This window comes from Naegleria fowleri (assembly GCF_008403515.1).
Source record: "Naegleria fowleri strain ATCC 30894 chromosome Unknown tig48, whole genome shotgun sequence".
In the NCBI taxonomy this organism is placed as follows: domain Eukaryota; phylum Heterolobosea; class Eutetramitea; order Acrasida; family Naegleriidae; genus Naegleria; species Naegleria fowleri.
This window is the reverse complement of record NW_025407980.1, coordinates 381748-403678: the sequence shown is the minus strand read 5'-3', so window position 1 is coordinate 403678 and position 21931 is coordinate 381748. Positions and strand designations below refer to the sequence as shown.

The 21931-nt window shown below is 36.2% G+C and overlaps 11 protein-coding genes across 11 annotated transcripts; 6 read left to right on the top strand and 5 right to left on the bottom strand.

The window, feature by feature from the left end:
* Positions 1-201: 201 nt before the first annotated feature.
* FDP41_005869 (uncharacterized protein) lies at positions 202-675 on the top strand (the record flags this gene model as incomplete). Its single annotated transcript, XM_044709440.1, has 1 exon — positions 202-675. One exon carries the CDS (start codon positions 202-204, stop codon positions 673-675), a length of 474 nt encoding a protein of 157 aa, XP_044559829.1.
* A 136-nt stretch (positions 676-811) lies between these two features.
* FDP41_005868 (uncharacterized protein) lies at positions 812-2686 on the bottom strand (the record flags this gene model as incomplete). Its single annotated transcript, XM_044709439.1, has 1 exon — positions 812-2686. One exon carries the CDS (start codon positions 2684-2686, stop codon positions 812-814), a length of 1875 nt encoding a protein of 624 aa, XP_044559828.1.
* Positions 2687-2937: 251 nt separating this feature from the next.
* On the top strand, positions 2938-7131 carry FDP41_005867 (uncharacterized protein; the record flags this gene model as incomplete). Its single annotated transcript, XM_044709438.1, has 7 exons — positions 2938-3039; positions 3093-3380; positions 3652-3906; positions 3951-4648; positions 4699-4990; positions 5044-5256; positions 5311-7131. The coding sequence occupies 7 exons, from the start codon at positions 2938-2940 to the stop codon at positions 7129-7131; spliced, it is 3669 nt and encodes a 1222-aa protein (XP_044559827.1).
* A 293-nt stretch (positions 7132-7424) lies between these two features.
* Positions 7425-8959, top strand: FDP41_005866 (uncharacterized protein; the record flags this gene model as incomplete). The annotated part of the gene is made up of 2 exons (XM_044709437.1): positions 7425-8890; positions 8947-8959. The coding sequence occupies 2 exons, from the start codon at positions 7425-7427 to the stop codon at positions 8957-8959; spliced, it is 1479 nt and encodes a 492-aa protein (XP_044559826.1).
* A 78-nt stretch (positions 8960-9037) lies between these two features.
* FDP41_005865 (uncharacterized protein) lies at positions 9038-9817 on the bottom strand (the record flags this gene model as incomplete). Its single annotated transcript, XM_044709436.1, has 1 exon — positions 9038-9817. The coding sequence occupies one exon, from the start codon at positions 9815-9817 to the stop codon at positions 9038-9040; it is 780 nt and encodes a 259-aa protein (XP_044559825.1).
* A 912-nt stretch (positions 9818-10729) lies between these two features.
* FDP41_005864 (uncharacterized protein) lies at positions 10730-13345 on the top strand (the record flags this gene model as incomplete). The annotated part of the gene is made up of 1 exon (XM_044709435.1): positions 10730-13345. The coding sequence occupies one exon, from the start codon at positions 10730-10732 to the stop codon at positions 13343-13345; it is 2616 nt and encodes an 871-aa protein (XP_044559824.1).
* A 31-nt stretch (positions 13346-13376) lies between these two features.
* Positions 13377-14623, bottom strand: FDP41_005863 (uncharacterized protein; the record flags this gene model as incomplete). Its single annotated transcript, XM_044709434.1, has 2 exons — positions 13377-14291; positions 14339-14623. The coding sequence occupies 2 exons, from the start codon at positions 14621-14623 to the stop codon at positions 13377-13379; spliced, it is 1200 nt and encodes a 399-aa protein (XP_044559823.1).
* A 175-nt stretch (positions 14624-14798) lies between these two features.
* On the top strand, positions 14799-17421 carry FDP41_005862 (uncharacterized protein; the record flags this gene model as incomplete). The annotated part of the gene is made up of 5 exons (XM_044709433.1): positions 14799-14988; positions 15156-15433; positions 15638-16091; positions 16136-16219; positions 16433-17421. The coding sequence occupies 5 exons, from the start codon at positions 14799-14801 to the stop codon at positions 17419-17421; spliced, it is 1995 nt and encodes a 664-aa protein (XP_044559822.1).
* Positions 17422-17429: 8 nt separating this feature from the next.
* Positions 17430-18257, bottom strand: FDP41_005861 (uncharacterized protein; the record flags this gene model as incomplete). Its single annotated transcript, XM_044709432.1, has 1 exon — positions 17430-18257. The coding sequence occupies one exon, from the start codon at positions 18255-18257 to the stop codon at positions 17430-17432; it is 828 nt and encodes a 275-aa protein (XP_044559821.1).
* A 311-nt stretch (positions 18258-18568) lies between these two features.
* FDP41_005860 (uncharacterized protein) lies at positions 18569-20812 on the top strand (the record flags this gene model as incomplete). Its single annotated transcript, XM_044709431.1, has 1 exon — positions 18569-20812. One exon carries the CDS (start codon positions 18569-18571, stop codon positions 20810-20812), a length of 2244 nt encoding a protein of 747 aa, XP_044559820.1.
* Positions 20813-20922: 110 nt separating this feature from the next.
* On the bottom strand, positions 20923-21861 carry FDP41_005859 (uncharacterized protein; the record flags this gene model as incomplete). The annotated part of the gene is made up of 1 exon (XM_044709429.1): positions 20923-21861. The coding sequence occupies one exon, from the start codon at positions 21859-21861 to the stop codon at positions 20923-20925; it is 939 nt and encodes a 312-aa protein (XP_044559819.1).
* Positions 21862-21931: the final 70 nt, after the last annotated feature.

Below are 21931 nucleotides of genomic sequence, written 5' to 3'. Positions count from 1 at the left end.
CATTAAGATGGACTTGTTCCTTTGATGTAACAGCATGAATGTCTTCACTGAAGTTGATATTGACAGTAGTGGATGATCATTTAGTTTCCGGCTCATCATAGGCCTGAACAAGTTTCAAGACTTTAATATTTACAGAGATACCCTTCTACATTTGGAATAATTTTTTGGATTTGTTCTTAATTGTTTTTCTCTTCAAAAAAAATGACTGAGGGAAAGAAAGGAGCTTCGTATTCGGGAAGAGGAGGTATCGGATCAAATTTTCTCTCGAAACACTGGCAAGAAAGTATTGAAAAGGAAGAAACTATTCGTAAACAATGGCAACAAAAGTATCATCCAGAAAAAATCGCAGAGGAAAAGGAGATGCTTTTAAAATCCATACAGGCCCAAGCCGAAAAAGAAAAAGAAAAGAAGAGGAGAGATATGTCACCTCAAAGAAAATTATTATATGAGGGAGTGTCGAAGGAAGGAGGAGGAAGAGCAAGTTACTTGAAAGCAAGAAGAGAGGAATCTCCAACAAAGAAAAGTCGCTTTCCTGTTTCAAGTTCTCAAGAAGTTGGATGGATCATTGAGAAGAGATTCCTTGAAGGCAAACGTTCCGACGACCATTTGTTGGCTACTCGAAAAGGTCAAACAAAAACCTTCTACAGAAGAGATGGAATTGGTTTTGGAGATTAAGAAGATAAATTTCGTAAAAATCTAATAATGTACAATAATAATAATAATACTATCATATTATAAAGTGTATTATATTAGTAAATGAAATTAATAGATCGAACTGTTAAATGCTAGAAAAGCATTCTTGGAGCTCCACTTATTTTCCAATACAAAATTCCTTAAAAACCACATCTAAAATTTCCTCAAAATCAACATCGCCTGTAACCTCACAAAGAGCTTTGTGTGCCTGACGAATGTGTTCAGCTGCAATTTCTATTTGATCGTTTTCTTGGAGAGCTCTCTCAAGACATGCCAAAGTTTTTGAAAAAGAAGCTCTGTGTCTTTCTCTGGTTATTAAGAGAGCATGTTCTGCTTGTTGGTGGCCAATATCTTTTGAAAAGAATTGGTCGTCTTTTCCTGTGAAAATGTTTTCCACTGTTTTACAAAGATGATCAATGAATCGATCCACTCCTTCCTTTGTTTTGCAAGAAATTGCAAATGAAGGAATATTCGGGATCTGCTCTTGAAGTGTTGTTGCTCCATCGATGTTTTGTGTTGAACTGTTTCTCGAGTCAATCTTGTTATGAACCAAAAATATTTTCTGTGCCTGGTTCGATGATGAATCAGGTGAATGATTATGTTCTGAAAGTTTTCGCATGCAAAATTCAAACATTTCTTGCACTGTGACTGCTTGATTTTCAGAGTCAAGTACAATAATGACGATATCTGCCTCCTTTGCCTTCTTTATGGCTCTTTTCATACCTTCAATTTCAATTAAATGATGTTTTCCTACTTCTGAATCTAATGAAATAGCTGTATGCTCTCTTAGACCTGCTGTATCTGCAATAGTGACAGGCCAACCCTTCAAATCAAGCTGAACTTCAACAACGTCTCGAGTAGTTCCAGCATGATCGCTCACTATGGCAATATCTTTTTCTGCCAACACATTCAGTAGTGATGACTTGCCTGCATTGGGAGCACCAAGTAAGGCACACCGTATTCCTCGTCCCTCTCTTAGCCGTTCTCCTAGCCTGTTTTTAGAAATATCTAAATAATATTTTAGCTCAGACCCCAATTTTCTGACAGCAGGTAAAATACGCTCTCTATATACTACAGATTCCTCAAGTCCATTGTCATCTCCAAAATCAATAAATGCAGTGACATGTGCCACGCAGTTCAACATTTCTCTTTTCCAGTTTGTTACAATATGACTAAGCTCTCCATTTAGTTGTTTAAGCGCTTGTACTCGTTGTTGCTCTGTTTGAGCATGTATCAAGTCACTTAGACCTTCCACTTCTGTTAAATCCATCTTCCTGTTCAAAAATGCTCGTTTGGTAAATTCGCCAGGATCTGCTGGTCTAAATCCAATTCCTTCCGTACCCAAAGCCTTCATAATGTGTGAAATTACAGCCTTACTTCCGTGACAATGAATTTCAATGACATCCTCTCCTGTAAAACTATTGGGTCCTTTAAAATACAGTAATAAAATCTTATCAATAGGTACGACATTTGTAGTACCTGTGAAATTAGTTGTGGGATTGTACAGCGAACAATAATAGGCTTTTCTTGTCTCCAATTGTTTTGGATCAAGTCTTGTCATTCGTTTAACGACATCTATTGCTCTCGAGCCACTCACACGAATTACAGAAACTGCACAACTTGAAGAAAATCCGCTTGTCATTGCATAAATAGTTTCCGAAAACAAATCGTTAATGATTGTTGCATTTTCGTCATGATGATTCTTTGTTATTACATGTTCTTCTTTTTCTGATTGTCTTGTTTTTCCTTGCCGAATATTTCCGATACTAAAACTTGTCCTAAATTTTGCAGATACTTTTCCGAGAAGGCAATGATAGGCTTGATGATGATGAAATGGATCCAATAAAAAAGTAAAACCAAATGTTTTCATGCTTTTTGCTTGGAATAAATTCTTCGGGAGAGAATGACTACCCTTGGTCATCATCATCGTGCATGATGAATGAGTGGAGAAAAGTTTGAAGAGAAGACCATTCCGCGATGGAAGTTTTTGCATTTTTTCTTAATTGCGAAATGATTACAAAGTTCAGCCATGAAAAGAAGAAGGTATTAAACGCAGATAAGGATGAACTGTTTATGATCATGCTTAAAGTAATAGAATCGCAATGGTACAACCATTTGTTGGTTTTACACAGAAGGTTCATCTTTTCTTTTTCATTGGCAAAAAAAATACAAACAACGAGTGTTATGCTCTCGGAACACATTGAATATCATACAATAAAAATCTCAAAAGATTGAAAGAGGTCCATGGAAATACAACCATTGGTAGAGGATCAATCCGTTACATCGGCGAGTTGTGGTCGATTTTTTGAGAACCATCCCGATACAACCTATGTAGTGGAATCTAAGGTGTGTATATTCGAAAGGTGTTCCTATTGGGATCTTTAATGAAAAAATTATAGGGAAACAAATTACACTTTTTTAGATATATTCCCGAGGAAGATACATTTGATAATGTCATGATTCCATTTGATGGAATTAAGAGAATTATGAAACTGGTAGTCATTGAGCTTGAAAAAATTTCATTTAATTTCTTGTTAGTGATTGACAATGATTTAATGTGGTATCTTGTTAAAGTTGAAAATCAAGAAGGGATTTCCATTTTGCATGAGGGAAATCTTTCTCTTGCTAGTTACATTTCCGATAAAGTAGATGCTAGAGAGGTTGAAAAGAAAATTGAAGAGGCTACTGTAAGTGGATTTGTCAATAGATTCATCAAGTTAGATTTGGATTGGGTTTTCGGAATATAAGAGGACTGTTTTTCCAATATCATGCATACGAAAAAAACAAAAATATTCAGAGGTGATCTTATCCATCTATAATCAATATGTTTATTATTTCAAATTTGAAGCTAATAGCAATTTTCCTAAACTGTTGGAAAACAAAATTTTTGAAATTCGACCTCAGTCGTCATACAGTTCAAAATCATTGTTTAAAGTTGTGGACTTGTGCTTTCTAAAGAGTTGTCTCAGTGAGGAAATGGTAGAAATTGTTGCATTACTGCAAGAATTTGTTGGAGAGCATGACGACTCTAATTATTCATTACCGGCAGTACCTCATACATTTCTTGGAACATTTGTTTTAGAATTGACGTGCTCTTTGGGTAAAACAGCATCTTCACGAGTATTTAGTGCTGAAGCTTTTCTAAAGGCATCTAATGGACCGTTCTCTGTCTTTAATATTCATCCAACTTCTACTTGCTTGTTCTCAGACAATGTAAGTGTTAGTCTTTGAATCTGTTGTACAAACTTCAAGTTCAGTTTGGCGTGTTATGCATGAGTAGTTATGGATTTTCATATTACAGTAGAAATGGATTACTGATCGATTGTCCAATTGATATGGCAAATGTAAACAGTTTAGTTTGTCCATGTCATGTTACAATGTTGGACGAAAGAAAGAGAAAGTGTGGATCTTGTAATTATGAAACCTCAAGAACTCTCTGTTGCCTTTATAGCGATGGAAGTGTTTTTGTTGTTTTTCTCACGTTGAAGCATGCACTGGCAGCAGAAGTGAAAACAGCTGAGATTACTTACAAAAGGGCTCTTATTCCAAAACTGCAAGTGGGTGAATTACTTGCATTTCATTACGACCAAAACCTGTACAAAATATTTATTAGCTCTCCTTATGAAAACACTCAAACGAAATGGTTAGAGTTGTCAATATTGAATCAAAATAATATAACTATTCAAGTAAGAAATTATTACGAAAGCGTTGGCAGCAACATCGACGAGGAGCAATTACCGTGTTTGGGAACAATTACTCATAGCCTTTTTCAAACTTTTAATGGTTCAAGAGACTCAAGATTGGCTTGCACTTCATTCTCTGGATCTCATAACCAATACAGTCAATATGTCAGAGGTGCTGCTCGGTTTAGCGTTTGTCAAATGGGAAGTAGATTAATTCCATTTATGCCTTTAACAGAAGGATCTATTATTGAGGGTTCTCCTGAAATTCTTGTGTAAGTTTGTTAATACGAATAATCCAACTAGTTGACCGTTGAGATTCAAGTCTTCCCTTGAAGGAATATTCGATTTTGTGCTTTTCCTATGATAACTGTACTACATTTTTCTCTACCAAAGACATGGCTTCAATATCGTTCAGTGCAATGAACGGGTCAAAAAAGTTGCTAGCATTAAGGGAGTTTAAGAGAAATCCGGTCTCTCTTTTTTTCGTTGCTGTTTGGGAGGATGAGATTGCTCTCTATGACATTCAGTTTAACACCCAACATGTTAATGTATTATTTAAGCGTCGTAATGATGGAGAAAAATATTTATTTGCAGATATTGAGCCACATGGAAGGGTAGGTATAACTTGGTTCTGAAATATTATTATCATTCCAATCTCATGATTCAGATATTTGTTGCAAGAAGAACCGAAATCACAATGCTCGAAATTAAGACCAAGCCACTGTCTGTGATTGAAATCTCAGCAAATGCGTTGGAGAACCAAATTTCAACAATGTCCTGCTTTATTCACGATGGAAAGACCTACCTGATCATTGCTTTTTGGATTGTAAATTCTGTATATATTGTAGAGGTTGACTCTTGGACCATCATTATGGAAAAGGTTTGTTGTTCAAAATCCCATACTTTCATTTACTCCATTCGCATATGATCACAGACATATCATGACAATATTAGATCGTGTGTAGGTATATCGAATTCCATAATGTCGTGCATCATATTGGGACTTTCTGATGGCACTTGTGTAGTTGATCCAATATTTAAATCGCAACTCGAGGAGCACCATTTCAAAGTTGGAGAGAGTTCAGTAAAACTGAGGAAGATTACGTCACCAAATTCGGAAGATATTGTTTATTGTATGAGCAATCGAGATATGATGCTTATACAAGACAGAAAAAACATTACAATTGATAAGCGCAGAGTGCTTAAAACTATTTTCGTTTCCGAGAGTGAAAAAAAGCGGTTTGCTGGCCGAAGCATTGATATTACAAATGTTGTGACTTCTCAATTTGGGAATTGTGCTGCTTTATTAATGGAACAACCAGAAGGAGGGGCTATTCAATTTTGTGAAATCTCAGCAGACAAAAAGCTGAGGTGGAGATCAATGAATTTGGAAAATCCCTCCCAAGAATCAAATAGCATTATTGAGCCTTTGAAAAGCATTTATTTAGATAGATCAAGCTCCTTTGTGGTTACTGGCTCAGAAAGATCTTTTGTGGACGAGACATTGAATGCTCTCTTGTTCAAGTGTGTGTTAGATGATGACACTGAAAATCAATTTTATCAAGAGAAGTGTGTAGAAATTGGCAAATTTATGCCTGAGAAATGGGTTGTGTCTGATAAGAACATGTCAACTAGCCACTCCATACTTGATATATGCTCAGTATATTTTGAGGGAGAAGAGTACATACTTCTCATTTGCTTAACCACATTTACACATTCTCGCTCGGTTGAAGAGGATTCTGGAGCAGTTGCACTGTCTGTTGCTTGGTTGTGTGTGATGTCTTCCCATTTAACACGACTGAAAGCTACAATCATTGGAGAGCATCCAGTTCCATTCCATGATGAATCGATATTTGCACGGATAACCCCATTGGATGATAATGGACAATTTTGTTTCTTATACAACAATATGATACATGTAGCAAAACTTGAAAAGAAGGGAGAAAAGATGAAATTTAAATTCGTGGATCGATATGAACTTTTAGATTATTCAAAAGAAAGCAATCTTACCTATCCTGTTTACTCCAAGTACTTTAATAGAGCTAGTCCAATATTTAGATCGATGCATTTCGTTGTGAATTCGATGGACGTTGTTACTGACGGTTCGGACATGTATTTTACTCTTTGCTCTTTGAACAGTGGCATACGATTGTTAAGACTTGGGAAAGATGGCAGAAAATTGGAAGAGTTATTGCTCATAGATCGTACCAATACGAACATGTTGCCATTGTCCTGTGCATTCATTCCATCACGAAACAATCAAGCGCACACAATGATCATTGCTGACTATGTTGATAGTGATTTGAAAGTACTTTCTCTGTCTCCCCAAGAGCGAAAGAGCCAACGAAAACTTGCCAATGAATACAAACTTAAAGAGGAAGACAAGCAAATTTGCTCTCACTGGAATCAATTTGAGAATAACAATCTCTATTACTACATTGACATATTGAACAAGGAAGTGAAGGGAATTCACATGGATCTCAGCAAAACACATGTTCACTCATCTCATGCTTCTGTGGAGACACACCAACTAGTTGAAGCTGAAAAAGGCACACAATACGAAATGCTCGTCCAAACCTGTTGTAAATTATTCAGTGGTTCTGTAAAGAACATTGTAAGAGGTCAATTTGAAGAAGCAAACCTTAGTTTCACGACCTCAAACTCATGCAACAACACAAGGAATCATTTTCTGTACGTCACTACCGAAGGAGAAATAGGAATACTGTATACCCACACCAACACGACCATGGAATAGATTTTTTCAATGTTGTTCAATCATTCGTGGATTCATTGACTAATTAGGGCATTTGAGCAGTGAATGGACTCCTTCTCCGCGACTCCTTTCTTCGAATTTTCACACCCAGTTTCATCAAGAAGAAAAAAATCGCCCACATCCTCTCTCTCCTTTGAGTTTTGTTTTTCAGAATGTTCTTGTCGACGACATCCTCTCCGATGATGATACGGCATCATCACCGACTTCATCATGGTCTCGTCCATTCTCAATCATTTATGGTGGCACTCTTCCTCCTTCTAATCATTTGTGTGGGTATGATCATCTCTTTCACATCACAATCGGTGCTTGCTCATCCACTACAACAAGAAATCAATTCCAGTGAGACTGAATCACAAACTCCTGTGGAATTACTCTATTCCTTTAATTATATCAATTTTAATTTTACATCGGAGAAGGCTCGACAGGAATATTTGAATGAACAAATTTATAAGAATGTCATGTTAGCTGGAGTCAAAGTCGATGCACAAGGAAATTTGTATGTTTCGATGCCAAGATGGAAATCTGATAAAATTCCAGCAACATTGGCCAAGATTTCACTTTCATCATCATCCAATGAACCTCCACTCTTGGAACCATTTCCTAGTTGGGAATGGAATGATGTGAACAATGCAACCTTTGGATTACAAAGTGTTTTGGGTTTTGAAATTGATGGTCAACAGAGAATGTGGATTTTGGATCAAGGAAAAGTTGCAGGAAAAAAAGCGGCTGAGAGTAGCATTAAATTGGTCGTTTGGGATTTGGTGAAGAATCAATTGATTGCAAAATATCATTTCACAGAAGAGGAAGCTTCTCCTACAAATTCATTCCTTAATGACCTTGTGATTGACACACAACAAAATATTGCTTATATTAGTGACAGTGGTATTCCAATTGATAATCCACAAAACGATCCATCTATTCATGCACAACCTGGAATTTTGGTGATTGATATTGATACCATGAAGGTAAAGCGATGGTTTGATGGATTGCCACAAGTGCAGGTCGATGAGAGTGCATGGCTTTATGTCAATCGAAAGAAATGTCTTGAAAAATCACCAATGAAAACTGGTGTAGATGGAATTGCACTCAGTTGTGATGGAAATCGTTTATATTGGACTCCTCTCTCATCTAGGATGTTATATGGAATTGATGCCAACTTGTTAATCATGTATCCTGCAAATACTTCATTGGTGAATAATAGAATTATCAATTTTGGAAATAAGATTTCAGCCAGTGATGGGTTTGCAGTGTCATCAGACTCTGTTTTGTATATGACTGCCATTGAGAATAGTACAATTTACGAAGTGGATGAAGAGGGACTTGCAGATGTCATTGTTGGGAAAACTAAGCTCACAGATTACACACTGAACAAATTTATGAGAAATTCACTTTCGAATAGATCCTTGACTGAACTTGACAATGAATTTGTTTGGCCAGATACCATCGGAATTGGAAATGATGGATACATGTATTTTGTGACCAACAATTTGTGTGATTTCGTTCAAGATTTTATCTCGAATTGGACAAAGCCAAACTTTTTCATTCACCGAAGATACATTGGTTTCAGCTCGTATGTGAATGGTTGTGAAAACAGCCATTTGGAACTTGGTGCAAAGGAATGGGCCGTGATTGGAACCTTGCTTTCAGCATGGGTTGTAGGTTTAGTGACTATTATTGTCGTGGTGTTTATCATGAACAAGCGCAAGAAGAAAAAGGAAAATAGAAATGCCTATGCATCATTGTAAGTACTCAATCTTGAAATTTGATCTCTTGATGAGAATGTTTATATTCGAAAAGACCTAATAATTAATTTATGTGTAACCATAATTATTAAATAAAACACTTCATTTCCCAATATTGCTTTTGAAAAATCCCAATCGCTGAGAAGTTAGAGATTGTTCAACTCTGGAATTCTTGTTGTCATTTGAAGCCAAACTTCTTGAGGTGTATGCTTTTTGAGCTCAAGCAATACATCATTTGCCTTTGAATCATTGAGGCGAGCTTGCAAAATCTCTCTAATCATGGTCTCAGTCAAGTCTAAAGAATTCTTGGTGACTGAGTAATAATGCAAGAGGTCGTGAGCACGTATATCTTTAAGCAGTAGCTTAGAGAAAGCAAGCTCTTGAATTCTTTTCAATTCTTCCTTTGAAAGATACTGCTCACTAACTGGATTAAATACAGCATCCTTCTTTTGGAAATGATCATCAACAATATCTCTTAATTCGAAAAGATGCTTCTTCATTTCTAACATCTTGTTATGATTCTCACCTTGATGATGTTGATGATGCTTGATATCATTTTCAATATGATTAATCACCTTATGTTCAAGTATATGACTCGTCTTCAAGTCAAGCAAATTCTTTAATTGGACACTATCTTTTCCTGCATTTTCCGAAATAAACTCATGAATTGCTGGCACATATCCCAAATCTTCGAGTTTCGACTGTGCCTTTAATGTTGCTTTCAATGCTTCAAATTGAGCATGAAATTCATGCCAATCCATAGAGTGAGCATTATTCGCATCAAGCTTTGCTATTAAGTCTTCAATACTCGCGATAAAGGCCGTATGAAGATACGTTTCCAAGTACAAGGCTGTTTTCATATGAGATTTACGGCTGTATGTTCTCATCTGTTGTTGTTGTTGTACGAGTTGATGATGGATAAACATGTTGTTTGTTCTTCTTGAAAACATTTGGAAATTCTTGAAACGGTCCTCCTCCTCCTTGCTGCTTAATGAACAACAACTCGAATAATTCTTCTTAATTGCTGCCTGCAAGAGGAATCCTCTGCCTTCAAATAAGAGGCTTACGGAAGCTTTGGTGCTGGTAGTCATATGATTCATATTCCATGATCCTTCTGCTGAGGATGCAACGACCTTGTTGCGAGCCGATCGGATTGCAGTCCTCATCATCATCATTGTGTTTTTATTTTTTTGTTGTTGTTGTTTTGGTTTTTCATGAAGGCAACAATTCTAAAGTACCTTTTATGGAAGAATTTTGGAATATCGTCGACACTGTGTCTCATTGACAAAATCATTTAATAAAGGATTCAATTCATTCAGAGGATCTGATTCTCTGATGCTGGTTGTCATGCTTGTCGTCATGGCCATTCATCCGAATCCATAAGGATGAATTGAGAATTCATCATCATGAAAGAAACAACTCAAGTTCCGGTTTGGAGAGGAGCTTCCTTTTGTTTGGGTCTTGTTGTTTTTGGACTACGTTGCCTGTCTTCTTGGCAACACTTTGACTTTTGATTGATGTGTAAAAAACAAAAATCTCTCGCTTTGCATCTGAACACTCACTAGCTCTCACATCATCATCATCATTTGATTTCCTTTCACAAAGTTCTTCTTTTACCGTCATCATCAACAATCCTTCACATCATCAAGTCTCTCATCAATTGTTTTCAAAGAAGAAGAAACACAAAACAAGAAATCATCCTCCCATCCTTCAATTAGTGATTCGATATTATTAAATTTTCGAACATCAAGAGAAAATACAACAACAACAACAACAACAATTACTACACAATTACTACTACTTGTCCATCATAATTATTGTAATTCTTCTTCTTCCTCATGTTATCATCAAAAAAGACCATGATCTCATCATTTACAACATCACCACCCACTCGTACAACAACATTACCAGATGATCCTTCTCCATCCGATTTATCTCAATGGATTAACACTTTGGCATCACTTCATCCAAATTTTGAATTCTTTTATCCAAATACTTGGAAATTGGATATGGGATCCTCGAGTTCAACTCTGAAAATCATTTCACCAACAGAGATTTCACCATGGTTCAATCCACAAGATGAGAATGAAGATGAATGTTTGATGGATCAAATTCGTGTCGATTTCACACTTGATAAATCATCTCATGAGGAAATTCATCGAGAGACATTTTCAAAATTAATGACTTCGTATGCAATTTCAGAGTATTGTGAAATTGAAATGTTGAAAGATTTTAAAGAGTTGAATCATCATTCACAACAACAATGGATTGCAAAACATAGTTTGGTTCAATACTTGTCTTATGGTAGAATTCACATGACACGTCATCATGTCATTACAGTTTCTGTTCCAACTAGTACTAATAGCACCACTACTAATAGTTCTAATAGTACTACTACTAATAGTTCTTGTTGTACTTTTATTTTCAGTTACTTGACAGAAACAGGTTGTGAAAAGAATTTTCCAGTGTTTAAAAAGTTTTTGAGAAATTTCAAATTTCCACAAGAAGGTACCTCAATGTTTTTGTATGAATTGTCGACCGAGTATGGCTATTCCATTCTATTGCAGGTTCCATTTCCTTATCAGGTATCTCAAAAGAGAGAAGGTTCTCTTACTGTTTATACTCCACAACATGTGAAATTCTCATCCAACTTTTCCACATCACTTTCTGCAGTTCCCAGACAAATGCATTTTGATTTTCAATATGTGAAATCGAATGATGAGATGAATGTTCAAGAATTGGCTTCAGAAAATTTCAAATCTGCTCAACAAATTGAAACGATCGCTCCTCAAATCGATCAAAAACCACATCGTGTGAAAATCTTACAAGAATTGACACCTGACGAGAGGATTCCAAATTCTTTTGTATTCTCCTATGAACATGACACTGGAGATGATGAAAAGAAATTTGTTGAAAAACATTTCATCTTGTTGTCAAATGGTGATTTCTTGGCTTCGAGTTTTGCCAATTCGATCAATATGGACCATCAGCAATCAGAATTACAAGTCTTTAGAAGAATGTTAGAGTCACACTTGTTGGTGGATAAATCAGAGAGAAGAAAATATGCTTCTAGGATTGTGAATAGTCTCAGTTCCACACAACAGATTATTCTAGATCAACAATTGAGTGAATTCAATGTTGCCATCTATGGAGAGAATGGAGTTGGAAAGTCCACTCTGATTTCACTTTATTTGTATGGAGAAAATCAAGAGAGTCTTGTGAATAATGGAACGAGCAACACGGAGGAACAGACCTTTAGAAAGTATGTTCCAAAATCAGAGTCACACTCTGCATTTGTTTTGAATATTTTAGACACTTGTGGAAATATTGAATTTGAGAAGGGAGGTCAATTCGAGAAGGCCACACGAGCCGATGCTGTCATTTTGGTTTGTTCAGCAGATCAACCATCCTCCATTGAGAAACTGACAACCATTATTAGTAGAATTGAAAAGTTAAAGAAGAGAAAGGTCTCAGAAATTCCATCTCTCATTGTCTTTAACAAGGTCGATATGGAAAATGCTTCTGCCAAATCTGAAGAGGCCAAGAAACTTGCCGATCAATTTGGTATTACGTTTATTGAATGTACAACCAAGAAACTCTCAAAAGTTGTCGATATTTTTGAAGGAGCTTTGATTGCAGAGCTTCACTCCAAGCAATACGTCATCAATCGTATGCAATCCGATCAACAATTGTTGTCTGAGGATGTTGAGAATTTCCAATCTTTGATTATTCAAAATCAAATTGAGGAAATTGAATCTCTAATTTCTTCTGGATCTGCTCCTTCCATTGCTTCTGAATACATGAATTTGCCAATCATATTCTATGCTGCAGACTCTGGAGTCGATGAAAATATTCTCAAACTTCTCATTGAGTACAATGATCAATGTGAAAAATTCAAATTGAAGAATTTCACAACCAAAGACGGAATGAATTTGGCTTTGTATGCTGTGAGTAAGGGAAATTTGAGAGCTCTAAAACTGTTGGAGACTTATGGCATTACTCTTGATATGGAACCAGCAGGTGCTTTTGATAACCTCAATGTTTTAGGACACATTATTACAGTGTTATTGAGTGAACCTGACAATGACATTGTTTCATATTTGTTGGAGAAGTATGAAAAAACTCTTTCACACTTTGTGAATACTCCATTCAAAGATGAAGAAAATCTCACCTGTTATCCAATTCATATTGCTGCCAAATCAGGATCCACCTATGCTGTCAAGTGGCTGTTAAATCATGGTGCATTGCAAACCATAAACGAAAAGGATGCCATGGGTTTGACTCCATTGCTCTTTGCTGTTGCTGAAGGTAATGATTCTTTGATGGAATTGTTGTTAGAATCTGGAGCCAAGTTATCAGAAGAGGCACAGATTGAATTTTTGAAAGAAAATTGTCCGAAGGACAAATTACCAGCAGTTTCATTCGTACTCGGAAAGTATGGTGTGAAAGTTTAATAATATTAATAATTAAATAATCATATTAATTTCATTGTTGCTGTTCTCGTATTTTGTAATTCCGAACAAACCGGTCGTTAGGTGTAATTTGAGAAGGAGGTTGCTGTTGATGTTTGGAGATGGCTTCTATTAAGGGCGGAGGTGGTCGTGGTGTGTATTTCGTAAAGTCGTCGTCTGCTGGGGTTATTAGTGTGGAAATGTTCTTGCTTTTGAAAAAAGTTCTTCCATTTTTTGAAACAAACGTCAGTGAGGTTGAAACCCATTCTTTTTCTATTTGTTCTTTCCGTTCATGGCTTATTTCATTCCTATTTCTTACTTGTTGCATAAAAGAAGAAATTGCAGCAATCATTTGAGGTGCTATTGACATTAGATTCGTTATGGTGCATGTGCCGTCATCATTGTATTGCAAATGAAGATGACTTGGGTTCACTATTTCAATGAAAAAGATGTAAAACAAAAAATCATTTCCTCTCTCCTCAATGTCAATCACTAATGCCTTGTCAACCATGAGATAGGAGCAAGGTAATTCATCAGGAGAATCTATGACAAGTGTAAGACTTCGCGAACATAGTTGTTGAACATGCTTCCATTCCGTAATTGTTTTAACGACCTTCGTGCTCTTCTTCTCTCGAGAAAGGTCTAGTAATGGAGAAAAAGAGGTATCTACTAGCAAAAACCTCAGAAGTGAGTTGAATTGTTTGAACATTTGATCACAGAGCGCCTTTTCAAACAGTTCTATCTCTATTAGTTTTGATTTAACAATGTCACTGAATCGACTGAACACTGGATATCTATTTACTGGTGTGGCCTCCTCCTTGTCTTTTTCCTTAATTTTAAAAACAAAATTTCGTGCATTTTGTTCCATTAGCTGGCTTTCAAAACTCTTAATGTCAGCTATTGGTTTTCCAAACACAAACACAAATTCGTCAATAATTCTTTTCATTTTCTGTCAAAGTTTGTTATAACAAAATAATATCACAATTTCAAACGTACTAAACGATTAATTTTTGTTCCGTAATTTGGATTCAAAAACACCGCAAATAGCACATCATCCAATCGTTCAACTACAACTTTGTAATTTTGCACATTCATCGTTGATGATGTTGCGTTTTTTCCCAATTGATTCAAGGAGCATATCAAGGTGCACATCTTATCTACATGTATCGGACACTTGCTTCCATAATCATCATCAGAAAACGATAGCGGAACATAGAGCAAACATCTTCCTAGATTGGTGAGCAACAAACAAAATTCATAAACCTTTTTGACCTCTTTCATCCATAGTAATTCATCATCATTTCTCTTCGCATGTACATGTACTCGTCTGTTTGTGGGTACGGTGGTGGAATAAATTTAAAACGGTCAGAAGCACAATTTTTTTTGTAAAACTTTTGGCGCCAACCACTCCAACATACACAAAGGCTTATGTGGATCTCCACCACCAATACAAAAAATGCAGACTTCTTCTTTCGAGGGAGGAAGTAGAGTGGTGGAGGATTTGCTCTTGATGGAAGGTGATCCGACAACCTTCTCAACACCGAATTATGATGCCTTGTTGGAGGAAATTACATTGAAAATGGAAGAAATGGATCGGAGAAGAAAGGACAATTCAATATCCTTACCAGAAGAACAACAATACCAAGGTAGGTGATGAGCTCTTCGTTCATCTAGACATGAAATTTCGTGTCTGAAGAAACGACATTGAGAGTGGATGATTCGGAAAAGGAGCTGTTGAACAGTCTTGTTAGTGTCATGCAATGTTTCTTAGAGGCAGATTATTTTACAAGTATGACACTACTTCAATCAATAGGTTCATATCACCTACTTTTTAAATCGACTTGCTCTAAAATTTTTAGAGAAGAACGATACCAACTTCCCTCAAATTTCAATATTTTGAAAACCTCAGCTTCGAATGAAAATTTAAATGATTTTGAATTGGAAGAGGAAATTTCTTCATTCACCTGTGGAATTGTATCTCATCTTGTTAAGGGAATTGCTGATACTCACCCAAAAAAAGATATTGACAAAAGAAAAATTCTTCTTTTAAATTTGGCTCTAACACTTGAAGTGGATGACGTTTTTAACTTTGTAAGTAAGGTCTTGTAGCATCAGACTAAACGTCTATCAGTACTTTAGCGTTAGAGAAAAAGAAATAATGGACTACATACCATCCCTGAATCTCGAAGGCAACTTAATGTCTTTGGAAATGTTTGTAAAATTAAGCAAAGGTCTAATCCAAGTAGTCACTGTAAGTGTACATACTTGATAACTTGAGCATTCGAACATATTTAGGAGGATTTTGAAATGTTACACCAAATTATTGATGTGATGCACATAATTGACCTTATTACTTCGCTCTATATCAATAGATTTTTAAACAAGTTTAGTGAAATATGCTTGATAATAGCAGATCACTTCTATCAGAAAACTCATTCAGAATTAAGAGGCAGATTTTTCGATATTCTAGAGATTGCTCTTGGATTTCAAGATAGCATATCCTTCATGATCGACGAGAAAAAAAAATCCACAAAATTATTTCAGGATAGATCCAACAAATTGTCAATATCAGCACCAAAGAGAATGGAGTTCTATTTCAACTCGAAGTCCATTAGTTATTCTTATGACAATTTTGTGAAGAGTATAATCAGTAATCTTTCCATAGAGGTTTTGTTTGTTATTGGAGAGTTTTGTTCAGATCTTTTCTCCAGAAACATATCCTTTGAATTGTTTGTCAGCATAAATAATGGTATGTCTTACATTTTCACGCTATTATGATTAATGTCCAAGCAGAGTATATAATTCTGCAGGACTTTAAGGCAATAATGGACAGAGTTTTTAACATAACCACAATGTTAATTAGGAATAATCTTGAGGGTAAGTTGATGGTACTGATATTCCAATGCTTATTCTGCGATGAAGATCTAAAAACTGCTTTTGTAAAGAAGTCAGGCTTTGGATTTAGCGTTTTGCTCTCGCATTTTGATCACTTTCTGTTCAAAATCAATTTCAATCCATTGAAAATTGCTAACTCATGTATGTGTTTTTGATCATTTGAGTATCATGATGATTTCCAAAACCTATTAATAGATGCTGCTTATTCGACACTACTATATGGATGCGACAGGCTTTGCCTTCTTGCATCCATGGAAAGTGATGTAATATTAGATGAAGCTGCCTACAATTATTCACAACTTCTTAACTCGTACAGAGAAAAATGTAAATCCTTCCGAAAATTCATAGTGGACTATCATATGAGCATAATATCTCTATATTGTACTCCAGACGTAAGGTATCTCATGGATTGGGATACACACAGAAAATTCCATAACGATGAGAGGTGTAGTTATGGTATCCAAATGTGGAATTACAACATGAAGGGAATTTGTAAAGATCTTTTCAAAGTGTTACCAGACTATTTCGCGAGTGATCTTTTTGGTGAAATACTCATCCATAGTATTAAACTGTGGAACGAAACCTACTCTAATATTTTTCCTTCAACCAAAAAGAAAGTGGATCAATACAAGAGTGACATAACCTTTCTAGTAATGTATTGTCGATCTTACAGAGGAGTAATAGACTCAAAAACAGAGAAAATAGTGAATAGGGAGTGTTTGAGAATGCTCGTGTACATGGCTCTAATATGTGCACCCATTGATGTTTTAAAATCTTTTCTTGAAAGTTACCAAAGAAAGGAAGGATCTCTTCAATGTGCAAAATTTTCAGTCATATTTCAACAAAATAAGATGGAAAAATATATCAAAGGCATACCTGTGGTTGTGTGGAACTCTCCCAAGTTCAATCCCATGTTTGATTTTAATCCGCTCAAAGAGTTCAATAGAATAGGTAATGCAGGAAACGTTAATAACGAGTTAGAGTTTTCGGAGATTAAGAACGTTTCTTTCGATTTTTCCATGTTACTTCACGGCTATTATATTTGTGATATCTCTCTCAGTAACATGTCCAACAGAATTCAACTCAGGTGTGAATATAACGACAACGATTATCCACCTCTGCCTGATGAGGAAAAAATTCTACGAGAGGACGTCAAAGGAATACTAGCTGCTTTGACTCAATAATTGTCCTTCTACTTTAGCTTGTTAACTTCATGATCAAACATGTCAAAATAATACTGAATACCATTCTCTTTCTTTGCATTCTTTAAAATTTCTCTCTTGATGATGGAAAGCTGCTTGGCTTTGGACTTCTCAATTAAATTGTGTTCAATTAGATAAGATATCTTTTTACGAATTCCATCATCCAAACATTTCCCGAACGATTCTCTGTTTTGTCTTTGGCTTTCTTCCTTCATTTCACTTTTAAGCTGAGCTAAATTTTGGAGAGGATGATTAAGTGAGAGATGTATGACTTGAATGATGCTATTACAAATATTATTAAATTGGCTCACGTCAGAAGAGTCATATTCTAAATGGAAAATAGAATCATCGGATGCCTTTTCTGAGATGCATTCGAACTTTTGGCTCATTTCTCTAATAACAGCTTCTCCAACTGATATGGTTCTGAGCTTATCTCTCTCAACACATACATCCACTGGGCACTTTAACAAAATTTGAACATGTGAAAGCGAAAAATTCCTACAAATCTGCACAAAGTCATGTCTCATGCTTTTGTAATAAAAATTATCGTCCAAAATGATGACCAGTGCTTTTTCGGCCTCTTGACTTGACTCTAAATAATTTTCAACCAGTTCAATCGTTTGTTTTTCAATGATTAGCCTTGATTCTTTCCATAATTCGGATGAAAAATCCAAAACATTTTTCTGTACTTGATAATTCATCAAAACTTGATCATATTCAAACACTTCAACTCGGAAATTCAAATTTCTCAACTTTTGTTCCAATAATTTTGAAACAGAAGATTTACCACTTGCTGGAAGCCCATACAACAAACACATGACAATTTCCCCCATCTTTCTTTAATTATTATCATGAACGAGAGCTCTCTCGGAATGGATCAGTGAATTTTTGTTATCAAAAATATATTTCAAAAATTTTGCAATTCGGTACAAGTGTGTTGTTGCTTCTTTCCACCACCATCAATACACACGATTCATCCATGACCTTTATGACATTATCTCGTTTCATCATTGCAAAGAATGCATCATCTTCGTTGCTGTGTGTTCGTACCTTCAATGATAATCTAAACATAGACATCAATTCCTCCTTACAAAGAAGATCTCGGCAACACTTCTCTATAATCAAAAAAATGTCATCACAGCAACAAACAACGATAGGAAGGAATTTTCATTATCCTCAAGCCTTCAGAGACACCTCGGCCATAGATACCTATCAAAGTGCAAAAAGAGGTGAAGTAAAGATTGAAGATCCATATCGTTGGTTGGAAGAGCCTTACGGAGAAAGGACAAAGGAATGGGTTAATCAACAAGTCCAATGCTTTGCTGATTATATGAAGGAACAACACATTGAAGAGAGAGTGGGCGTAACTCGTGAACAACTTAAAGAACAAATCACTAACATGGTGAATTTTGAGAAGGTTGGATGTCCATTCAAAAGAGGAGAGGGAGATCTCGTTGGGTATTACTTCTTTAAGAATGATGGATTGCAAAACCAAGATGTGTTATGGGTAAGAAAATCGTTGGAGAGTGCCGAAAGTGAAATATTTGTGGATCCCAACAAGTTCTCAGCTGATGGTACGTCTTCAATAAGATCAAGCGCTTTCAGTAAGAAAGGTGACTATTATGCCTATGGATTGAGTGAACGAGGAAGCGATTGGCAAACCATTCACGTGATTGATGTGAAAACAAAGCAACCACTGAAAGATCAGATCAAGTTCTGTAAATTCACAGGTATTGCATGGACTCATGACTCTCGTGGATTCTTTTATTCTAGATATCCAGAACCAAAATCAGCTGTTGAAACTCTTGGTAGTGAAGTTGATGCCAACGAGTTCAGTAAGCTATATTATCACAAACTTGGTACCCCACAAGATGAAGATATCCTAATCTATGAAGAAAAGACTCAACCAAAGTGGATGTTTGGTGCATCTGTTACTGATGATGGAAAGTACTTGTTGATTTACGTTTCTGAAAGTACAGCTCCAGTGAACAGATTGTTCTATACAAAGATTTATAAGAATGATCAAGTCGGTGGCGAGTTTGCTTTTGAAAAGGAGAATCCTGAAGATGCTCAATCACGTATCAAGGTTGTTAAATATATTGACAATTTCGATGCCGAATATGACTATATTGCCAACGATGGAGATATTTTCTACTTTAAGACCAATTTGAACGCTCCAAATTCAAAGGTTGTTGTTATGGATGTGACAAAACCTTACACCGAGATGAAAGAAATTTTGGCAGAAACTGAAGACCCTCTTAGTATGGCCACTTGTGTAAATAAGAACATTTTAGTGGCCAATTATGTTCATAATGTTCAAGACAACTTGAAATTTTTCACACTCCAAACTGGTGAATATATTTCTGACATTCAGCTGCCTGTGATTGGATCCATTTCATCACTTTCTGGAAGACGAGAAGATTCGTTATTGTTCTACAAGTTTGTGTCATTTAACCATGCTGGAACTATTTACAGATATGATTTTGACACTCAACAATCTATTGTGTTCTATCAAACAAAGACCAGTGATTTAGTTCCATCTCCAGAATCCATTGAAGTCAAGCAGGAATGGTACTCTTCAAAGGATGGTACAAAAATTCCAATGTTCATTGTTCACAACAAGAAAGGCTTCGAAAAGAATGGTAAAAATCCTTGTTGGTTGTATGGATATGGTGGATTCAGCATCAATTTGCAACCCTCTTTCAGTATCATGCGTCTATTCTGGATCAAATATTTTGGTGGAATGCTTGTGATTCCAAACTTGAGAGGAGGTGCTGAAATTGGTGGTGAAAAGTGGCACGAGCAAGGAATTCTTGATAGAAAACAAAATGTTTTTGATGACATGATTGCTGCTGCTGAATATATTATCAAAGAAGGTTATACTTCACCACCCTATATTTGTCTTAATGGTGGCAGTAATGGTGGTCTTTTAGTGGCTGCATGCATCAACCAAAGACCTGACTTGTTTGGTGCTGCCGTTCCTCAAGTAGGTGTCTTGGATATGCTCAAATTCCATACCTGGACCATTGGTGCAGCATGGTGTAGTGATTACGGATGTAGCTCAGATTCCAAAGGTTTTGATTATTTAATTGAATACTCTCCTCTTCATAACATTAAGGCACAGAAATATCCAGCAGTTCTTGTCACAACAGCGAATCATGATGACCGAGTGGTTCCTCATCATTCGTTCAAATACACTGCTCAACTTCAACATGTGGCTGGTCCAGTCAATGAGGCACCTCTGCTTATTCGAATTGAAACGAGTGCAGGACATGGAGCTGGTAAATCATTGCAAAAGGTAATTGAAGAAATGGCTGATATTTATTTGTTTGTGGCCAATGAGATGGGTATCCGCTTTAAGGGAAACAATTAAGTTCTTCTTGAGTTTAATGGAACACATAAAAATTCAAAGAAAAAATACAGGAATGGGTTTATTGAAAAATAAACAAATTATAGGTACTCAATTGTCCGACGATAGTGTGTCTAATGGGTGTGTAGGTGTGAGGTGTAGATGTTGTTGGAGTTGAGTTCGCCAAGCTGACTGCTAAATGTTTCCCAAGCAGTTGCAAATTTTGCAGTTTTGGGTTTAATTATATATCCTCTAGCCTTCTTGAGTACAGTTGAACTGTTCCAAGTGGCGTTTTTGTAACAACTGCCAACATAGGCAGCGAATGAGAGATATATTTCATTTAGCCAATCAGTCAAAGCTGGGGGAGATAAGTCTAATTGTTGAAGAGGTTCGTCTTTGATACTACCATTCCAATCCATTGGAATACAAGAGAGAGAATGGTTTGAGGGAAGTCTGATAAGAGGGGCATTGAATTTGAGGGAACTGTTGTCCCATTTTGTGTATAATGATTTGATTTCCGGACCACACATGGTGCATGAGGTGAATACATGTTCCCAGTTGGCTTTGGTATTGCAAATATGGCAATTAGGGTAATCTTTTCCGAAATTTCTAAGGATTTCTGCTTTGTGTAGGTGAGCAAATAATAGTCGTTGTTGGAAGGGTTTGAGTGAATAATTGCTCCAAAAGGAGATGGTACATGGATGCCAGGTTCTATTATGATCTAAGATTCCAAGGCCTGAGATGCTCATGGTTGATCTATCGTTGTTTAGTAATTCAGTTCTAGGGTCGACAGGGGTTTCGTATTCATTGACAAATGAATACCGTTCATCAATGTATTGGAGAGACCAATTATTTTGAGCCGCGATATTTTTCATGTGGTTCCAAAATGGTTCGTTAAAGGTAAGATCATTCCAAGCAGCCAAAGCAATATTTTTGGTGATGGTGGAGGAGGAGTTGAATAATCTAACTGCTGTGCAAATAGGTTCAATGGAGAATAAAGTAGAGGGGCGAGTAATACCAAGGCCCCCAATTTGTTTGCAAAATTCAAAGAAAAAATGTAAATGGCTCTCCATCGTTCATCTTTCTTGAATGTGATTTATTTCTTTAATATTGTTTTAAAGCATTGAAATGTGTGGGATGGTC